Genomic DNA, 9,507 nt, shown 5'->3' with positions numbered 1-9,507 from the left:
TGCTTAGTGGTTTGATTTTCAGAGATATTGAGCAAGGAGACTTCCATTGAAGAAAATAAACATAGCACTTCTGAAAATCATTCTACAAAGCTGATTATAGCATAGCACATTTCATATAAGGTTACAAGACACAAGGATGAAGTTTAAGTGACTACTGTAGAAGTACAGTAATTCCTCTAGAAGTCCCCATGGCTGTGTTGACGGTTGCTTTACTCCTAAAGGGACTCAGGCTATACATTTTCCAGACAGTGTCAAGAGGCCAGTGTTTCTGAAAGCTTGGAAAACTCTAATTGTGTCCAGTGTTTTAACACCATTTCAGAATACTGAATCAGTTTGCAGAGTATTTTATCTCTACAGTGTTCATGAATTTAGTAAGTCTGAAGTAACTAATGAAATGTGGAATTTCCATTTATCTTAACACACCTCTTCAATGCACAATGGCAATTCTTTTTACTTAATGTGAAACTTAGTCAAAACAGATATATATATAAATATAAATAAATAAAAGATCACAAATGCATGGCTTTAACCTCAGTGCATGACTGTGATGATCACACACACAATATTAAAGCCACCTCAACACATAACCTCCCTCATTCCTGGTTTTGTCTCAGCCAACTGCTCCTCATCTATGTGCTGATATTAACCAGGCACAAAGATAGCTGAGTGATTGAGGTCTTTGCATATGTGAATAATAGAGTTATTTGCATATTTCTGGTATTTGAGCCTATGATGAAGTCTCACCTTTTCCCCCAATGGCTATATATAGATGCTGAGTAGGACAGAAGAGAGAATTAAATCTTGAGGTATTCTACAGGCAAGAAGCCTAGTGATAAAGGAGTATTTGCACATCACTATCCTGTGTACAGCCTTTGAGGAAGGATTCAAATAGTTTTAGAACATTTCCATTGACACCTGCCACATCTCTTAGGTAGAAGAGCAGCAGTGTATGATCCACCATATGCAATGCTACCTAGAAGTCCAAGGGAGATTTGACACCAGGCAGTAGATGTCAAGTTCCATTGCATCTAGTAAAGGTTTCTTCAGAATTCATAGGATTATGGCGTGCTTTAAGGAGACGGAAAGAGTTAATTTTTCAAATGGTGCATTGACCATATTTTTCTTGGAAGAAATTGTATTTATCCTTCACTTTCCTTTGCCAACTAGGAAGGGCAAGGATTGGACCCAAAGAAGGTTTTACACTTCCTTCAATATGTCCTGGACTTACTGTTGAATGGACAGAACTTTGAATAGGAAAGTGTCAAGATACTATGTTTGTGTGGTTTCTGGTTCAGAGTATCCTGAGAAACCTTGGATGTGGGTGATCTCCTCTGTGAAAAGAGAATAGTTCCTCCCAGCAAATGATACAGGGTTCAGGTGTGGATTGCAGACTGACTGGGTTGATAAGTAGTTCTCAATCTGAATTATTCTTTTAGGTGTGGTTAGGAAGCCAGTATGGAGGAGGACAGAAAGAATATCTACCTGTAACCTGTCCTCAGAGTAGACTTGTAGAAACTCTTTGCGTTCCAATCTGTCTGCCTCTGCCAGAACTTTCCAGTTACTGTCCCAGGCTTTGTCTAGGCAGAGAGTAAGTCTTGTAGAAAAAGGATTGGTCCTCTGCAAGGCCCAAGAGCTACCAATCTAGCTCTAAGAAAGGTGATGACTCTGTAGGGGTTTAAGAACCAAAGAAATGTCAGAACAGTGAAAAATGGATGAGGGGCAAATATTTTATATGGATCTATCACCCAATTTTGTTGATTCCTCCCCAACTGCAAGAGTCCTGAAATGCAGAACATTATTTAACTACATTAATGTAAATCAGAAGGATTAAAAACTGGACTGACTACTGCCAAGTTTGTCCCATTTTTGACCAGCTTATGAGCTATTTTAGGGGGGGAGGGATAGCTCAGTGGTTTGAGCATTGGCCTGCTAAACCCAGGGTTGAGAGTTCAGTCCTTGAGGGGGCCATTTAGGGATCTGGGGCAAAAATCTATCTGGGGATTGGTCCTGCTTTGAGCAGGGGGTTGGACTAGATGACCTCTTAAAGTCCCTTCCAACCCTGGTATTCTATGATTCTAAAGCCACAGCTGTGTTGGGGGGTGTGGATGTGTTACCCACCAGCAGCTGCTGCAAAATGAATTCAACATATGGAGGGCAGAGACAGGTAAAATGCCGACAGGGTGCATTCTCTAGGTATATCTACACAGCCTGTGGAAGCAAACCTCTGAGCCTGGGTTTGTGGGACTCACGCTAGCGCTCTAAAAATAACTATGTAGACTGCACTTTGATGATGTGGCCCAGAATGGAGCCTGGGATCTGAGAGCTTGGGAGGGGGTAGGCTTCAGAGCCCAAGCTGCAACTTCAAAGTGTTGTCTGCACAGCTATTTATAGAGTACTAGTGCAAACCCCACAAACCAAGTCTGCCCATCTGGGCTGTGAGGCTTGTTGCCACAGACTGTGTAGACATACCCTCTGAGGCTGCTTAAAAGGGTGCAGCTTGTGTTAGCTCTAGCTGCAAGTGAGTGGGGCCGGGGCCAGGGCCATGCCTTAACTAGGTGTTTGTCACACTGGTACACTAACACTCCTATGCCTTGCATTCCGTTATGTACTCATTTACACCAATGCAAAGTGGGCATAAAATATTATCAAATTAGAACAGTCGTGTTTTATGCCCACTTTGCACAGCTGTAAATGGCTACAGAATTGCAGGGCAGTGGAGAATCAGGAAGCACAAGCCCAATTTGAATATCCCCCCTTAGTCAGCAAAGCACTTAGGCACATGAATATTTCTATTGACTTCAGTGGGACTACTCACCTGCTTAAGTTCTTTGCTGGAATAGGTGCATGGTTCATCAGCACCTTTCAGGATCAAGTTCTAAATCCTTTACTGGATAGGGATGGACTTAAGCACTATGGATGTAAATACCGTTTAAATGGTTAACCGATTAAGCGGCTGAGGTTGGGGCCCCTCCGGCCAGGGCCAGCGCAGCTGGGGCTGGGACCGCTCTAGCAATACGAGGCTGCTGGGGTCCGCCGGCCGGCCCGGGGTTAACTGTTAAGGTGGGTTAACCGGTAAAACTACTGCTTAACTGGTTAATCTTTTACATCCCTATTAAGCACTTGTTTAAATCCTTTGCTGAAAACTTTAGCTGCTCCCTGTGCCGATGTACAAGGGGAAGGGGGAGCTTTCTACAGCATCCCTCTCCCCTAGGGCACCTATGTACAAGCAAGCAGAATCTGTCTTTGTAAGACGACAGCCAGGTGGGCATATTTGAATTTGCACCAGTTGAAGATAAATATTTTCAAAATTTCAGTTCAGAAAATTTCCAGTCATACTGCATGAGCTGCTTCCAGCACGCAAGGGTTCTATTTTCAGATCACATGGATGTAGTGAGGAGAGTGTCATAATTACAGCCTATGATGAATTATTGTATTCCATTTGGAATCATTAGCAGAAAACCCCCTTTAAAAAAAAAAGTAATGGAAGTGCATGGGGCATCATGATGCTAAGCTGACAAGCCATATACTCCTCTGGGTTCCACATGGTGACATGCAGTGTAACAGAGAAATTGATTCTAAAAGCTGAAAAGATACATTATCAAAAGTATTTTTAAAAAATTTCTAGGGTTCAGACTTGCATAATTGGTTATTTTATTAATAGGAAGGAAAAAACTCACTAGGGCATTCATTTAAAAAAAATGAACTACTAGCTGAAGTGGCAAAATATTTTAACATTACAAATGTATTGAGCATATTTTCTGGCAATATATTACTCTGTGAGCTGTTTTAGAACAGTACCCTTTTCAGGAGAAAGTGTTCATGTACAGTAATTCCAATAAAATATATTTTTTCATATTGTGAAAAACAATTATACACTTAATTTAATAAGGAAATCAGTCTAATTTTTTCTCATTGTAGTAAGATTAAAAACATGCCATCCAATGGTATTTACTCCTATTTCTTTGTGTTGTAGACAGAGAATTAGACTTGACTGTTGAATTAGTGGGTAAGCAACATGTGTTGTGAAGAGCAGCTTTACACCCAGAAAAGTAAACCCATTTTGTTTTCCTGCTTTCTGTCATTTTCACTCAAAATAAAAATATAGGCATAATATGTAGTATTCAGACTGTACACATCTCTGATATATGCAGTGGAAAGTACATGCATCATACCTATCAATTAATAAATATTCTAAAAAAGATCATATCAGTGCACCTTACCTGATTTATTTAAGCAAGGCATCAGTGAGTTAAAGATCAAGCCACAGTAAGAAAGGAACATATTTAGCTGGTTATTTTGTCCATAGTAATTATCCTTGAGACTGCCATAACCACATTTTCCCCACGATCTTCAACTCTCATAGGTATACAAAAAGAAAGCTGCTGGGAAGCTTGGAGCCATCAATCTCAAAATGACCGAGCAAGAGAAGGAATTTGCTGGGAAGGCTTCTCAGTACCAGCGTGAAATGAAGCACCTACAGCGGCAGCTGCAAGACAAGCAAGAAACCCTGGATGAAGTGCTGCAGCAGAAAAGGTAAGTCAGTCACAGTCAAAAACAAGCCATTTGGATTGAGTGGTAAAAAGGGGGCAGCTGCACAGCTGCAGGCACTTGCTTTTAATCACAGCTCCATCTGGTATGCTCTGGGAGCCGCCTCACTCATCTCTTAGCTATACAGAAAATACTGAAATGCTCCTTATTGTCTTCTTCCCCCCTCCAAAAAATAATCTTACAAGGAAGGAGTTTTTCATGGAAGACTACAGCTGTTCTTAATTAAAAATCCTCCCAATGGCTCATTGCATCTCAACAAAAAAGAAATATGTAGCAAATATCAACTTGAATCCAGCCTTTAATTCTTTTGTGTGTCTATACATTACTAGGACGTATGATAGTAAATAAATTATCTTTCAGTGAAGACTGAAGCACTGTTTTTTGCTGACAGTTTTCTGACAAATGGGAAGTGAAAGCAGTCAGTTAGAGAACCTTGTCAGATGAGTACACAGAGAGGGGACTGGTTTTGGAGTGATATATAATGACAACATCTTAATATTCTATTATCCACTACTGTAGATTGCCACCATCAAGAGCACAAAATCAAAATCAAAATAGTTTAACAGATTTTGACAAGATTATGACTGTCAGTGTTGAAATAGCCTATTAATATAAATAGTTCCTTAAGGAGATTTTTTTCCCCTGGTGGTGGAAGACTTAATAGCACATCCCCATTATCAGCATAAAAGAATCACAATAAGTGAGAGCTAATTAAGCAGTCATATTGCAAGTCACCTCAGCCACTGACAGATAATATGGATTTAAAAATGATGGAAACCAGAGCTCAAGCAGAGTACCGTCTACGTCTACACGATCAACACAATTCTGTTTCTTGTTAGTGCATACAGTGTCATTAGATGGCATTACATTGTTGGTAGATATATAATAAGCATCATTTTGCTGCATCTCTGAAAACTGGCAGAAAAATAGAGTATTCTGATCATTCTTGATTTGTCTGGGAAATGGTTACTTAGGATTTTTAATTATTTAAGTGACTCTTCTCCATGCATGCCTGTGCCAACTGTTTAAAAAAAAATAACTAGTTAAAGGAGGAGAACTATGTGATATACTTTGGGGCATAAAGCCATAGTGCCATCATACGAGCCTCTTAGATATTGGCTTTATGTCCCCAAGAAAAAGGAGGTAAAGTTTATTTGTATCAAACATTATCTTCCACGGATACACTGACTATACTTAATCACTTTCTTTTCTATACTCTGAATTGACTATTTCTCCTTGATAAAACACACTCCTATCAGTAACTTCAATTTCGCACTTTTAAGAAGCTACATTTTCACTTGGCATTGTAACATTGTTAATATTATTGCTTGTTCTTTGATTTAACAGTGGGGAAAGTGTGGTTTGTGCAAACAATCATACTAAGGTCACAAAGGACTGTTTACATTCAAGCAGTCCCTTTCATAACAGTGTAATCACTGACTGAATTTACTGATGGTTACTCAGTCTTGCTAATGTTTACTGGAGCATAAAATGATGCATACAGCTGATAGAAAGTAAAGTATTTATGTTAGGTTCTGATAGCTGCTTACCTATTCATTTTCTAATTCTCCTGTTTTAGTTCAACTCATCTTTTGTATTTTGCTGTGGCAGTTATGTTAAAAACACTAAACTAAAATAGATAAAGACCTATTATTTAATTAATTGATGCTATTATTATAAAGCTAGGACTATCCCTTTTATTTTAACTATAAAGATTTTTTAATTTAATATGGTATCATTAATTATGCGAAAATACCTCACTTATGTTGTTTCATTCACCTCTTAAACACTGTATTGTCAATAAATCAAGATTCCTCCAGCTCTGATTGTCTCCTGATAACATATTTACTAGTCATCCCAAGCCAAGCATTTTAAAGGAATATTAACATATTATAGTATGTCTGTCTGCCATATAAATTAAAATTCATTGCTCTTGTCATCTGTCAATTCAATGTACTTCTAGTTTTTTAAGGTTTATCTTTATCACTCTCCCCTCACTGACAGAGGAATAAAGTGGAAGGAGGAATTACTTGTAGGTTAGATGTCACTAATCATCTGTAGCTTGGCAACCAGCATCACTAGTGCTGGGACAGTAATGGACTGTTATAGATTTATTTCCACCAGCATTGTTCAAGCAGCAAATTTGCAGAACAGAAAATTGTTTTCAGCACATAATTTCAATTATGAACTTAAAATAGCTTGATAAAAATAAAAGTATTCTAAATACTAAATAAGATGGGTGTAAAATAACTTACCACATGCAGGCTTCGTGTATTAGACTGTACATTTGGAATATCCATTTAACTAAAATCATACTATGTTCAAGAATTTTGAATCAGGAAAGCTGATGTGATAAAACAGTTAACTGGAGATATGTGGACTATTTGGTTAGCAGTGTTTTTGTGTTAATGTTACAGCAATTATTCTTGAGACATACTATAAAGCAAATCAAACAGTAATTTTAAAGACACTGACATTGAATTCTAACCAAAAGCAATACACTTAGGTAAATTGAAGAACCTGGATGATGCAATGTCCTTTCCTCATACTATTGAGTTTCTTAAATTTTGTTTTATAACAGTCAGAGCTAGGATCAGGATATCAGCTATAACTTTCATTCATACCTTGACATTCTGCGCTTTCATAAGGGGGCTAGATGTACTATAATTATTTATGGGCGCTTTAAAAAAAAAAAACCCCAACACAGCTTTTTCTTATTCCTAAAATTTTCTTATGATTGCTTGATTTTTTTAGTTGCTAACAAATGTGGAGGATCTGCCATAAACTCACCTGGCTTTGAAGAGTTGATTGCTAGAAGATGAGCTAGCTTTGAGTGCTATTTTTAAAAATAGACATTCCTGTTGAGCAGAATTCACAGCTTACAGACTCCTGCAGGGGACCATATTCAGCCTGCATTTACAACAGTGTCAGAAACAGTCTTCATGAAAATGACTGCCATTTTAAATCTTTGTATGTTAAAAAAAAACACTTAAATGGAGTCACATAGGATTATTAAAATATATTATTAAAGCAATATACAAAGCTTTCATGGAGCAACAGGGTCTCTTAAATAAACAGTTTCTAAATGGCCAACCTTCCAATTCAAGATGTGATACTAAAAAAGGGTCAAGGAGAGCATATTTAAACCATGGTGCTTTAACCTGTGCAAAAATAGTTTTTTCTCTTACACACACATTTTAACACCTCAATCAATGTAATTAAAGGAACCAAGATCATTCAAAATAGCCGTACAGCATAGATAGCCAAGCGTTATGCCTCTTGCATGACCGTCACACATTTGGCAGTCTTTCGACAGAGATCCCTGTTCAGAAAATTCCTTCTAGCCTAGAGAAAGGAGCACTGGACTGGGAAGAGCTATGATTACTAGGCTCACTTCTTCCAAAGATCAATATTAATATTTCTGCCATTCATAAACTGAATAAGGTCTTATACCTCTATCTGGGAACAGAACCCATACCTCTAACGTAACAGACTCTCATCTTCTTCCCTTAACCACCCTTTAAGAATAAATGTGCCAAATCTAACTGCTTAGCTATACTTCCTGCAATCCCTGCTCTACCCATTGAACCAGAGCCAGTAAAGGAACCCTGGTGTCCAGATACCTGACATTCCACTGCTGTCTAACCAGTAGCTATGTAAGCCACTAACGAAGAGTATATCACACACCGCGCTCTAGGGTCTGGTCCACATACACAACAGTTTCTTTGTGCCATGGGTTATCCCTTTAGCTCAAATAATAGAGGATTATGCTGTGGATCTGAATGTCCTGGGCTCAATCCCTGCTGACAACTCACGTTAGTATGTCAGTTTTGCCTCCCAGTTCATTTTTGTGTGAGGTTTGAAGTCCTTGCAGATCTGGCAGCTGTCCCCTATATGAGTCTCTCCCAGACAATTCAGACAACTGGAATGCGGGTCGCTCAGGGGAATCGCCTCGCCACAGGAGGGACCCTTCCATTGGGTTCATTTTCCTAAAACATCTTAGTACTGTATTAACACTTTTTGGTAGCAGCAAGTAGGGTATTCAGTCTCATCACTCTTTAGCTTAGTTGTGATTTTAATTGCATTTTCATCTTTAATAAGTTAGGCAATCATTTGTTAATGACAAAAAAACAGAAGGTTATCTTGTACAGTCGTGTTTAGAACTGGGATATTTATTCAGGCCTGAGCCCCCTCCCACACCCAAACTCCCTCCTGCTGTCAGCACCCCTCCTGCGTCCCAACCCCTTGCCCCAGCCCTGACACTCTCCCTTGCGGCGGGAGTCGGAGCTGTGTACCCCCGACCGACCCGCGGCTTGTGGCAGGAGCCAGGGCCATGTGTCGTCCCCCCCCCCGCATATGTATCCCAATATTTTGTTCTTGCGATCTGGTCACCCTAGGTCCCTTGCAAAATAACCCATAAGACTGATAGGAGCCGCTCCTGCTCCAAGAGAAGTTCATCTTCCACCTCAAAGAGATTCGAGCAACAATGTAATGAGGAGAGTATCTTGGCTATATAATTCTGGTATAACCCCTGACATTCAGCAAACTACAGAAGCCCTTCCATTTGATGGGCACTTCCTTTTGGATAAAACTGATGAAACACTGCATTCATTTAATGACTCCTGAGTGACCCTCCAATCCTTGGGAATTTATGCCCTGGTGTCCAAGAAAAGACATAAAACTCTGCATATCCAATACTCTCAGCAATACTATAGACACCCTTTCTACCAGCCTAGACAAGTTGACAACCCAAAAAAGGAGATATAGACCTCGGAGAAAAAAGTCCTCTAGCTCAGGCTCCAATCTGCGGAAAAATCTGCCTTTTAGCTCTTCACTCGGGGCAGTGGAGTGAGAAGTGGGGGTGGGGGGAATTTGGGACACGCTGGGCTGCAGCGGCAAGAGAAAGAGGCGACTTTCCCCAGCCTCAGGGCTGCAGCTGCTGGGAAGAGAGGGCGCTCC

General features: G+C 39.6%; 1 protein-coding gene across 2 annotated transcripts in view; it reads left to right on the top strand.

Moving 5' to 3' along the window:
* Positions 1–4,537, top strand: part of CEP89 (centrosomal protein 89) — a 98,364-nt gene extending 93,827 nt beyond the window's left edge. For both annotated transcript variants that reach the window (XM_026652755.1, XM_026652756.1), the window contains one exon: positions 4,364–4,537. In XM_026652755.1, the coding sequence (XP_026508540.1) occupies positions 4,364–4,537 (174 nt within the window). The remainder of the gene's footprint in view (positions 1–4,363) is intronic.
* The last annotated feature ends 4,970 nt before the right edge of the window (positions 4,538–9,507 follow it).

Source organism: Terrapene carolina, unplaced genomic scaffold (assembly GCF_002925995.2).
Source record: "Terrapene carolina triunguis isolate 2854851 unplaced genomic scaffold, T_m_triunguis-2.0 Scaffold130, whole genome shotgun sequence".
NCBI lineage: Eukaryota > Metazoa > Chordata > Testudines > Emydidae > Terrapene > Terrapene triunguis.
This window is presented reverse-complemented; position numbering and strand designations above follow the sequence as displayed.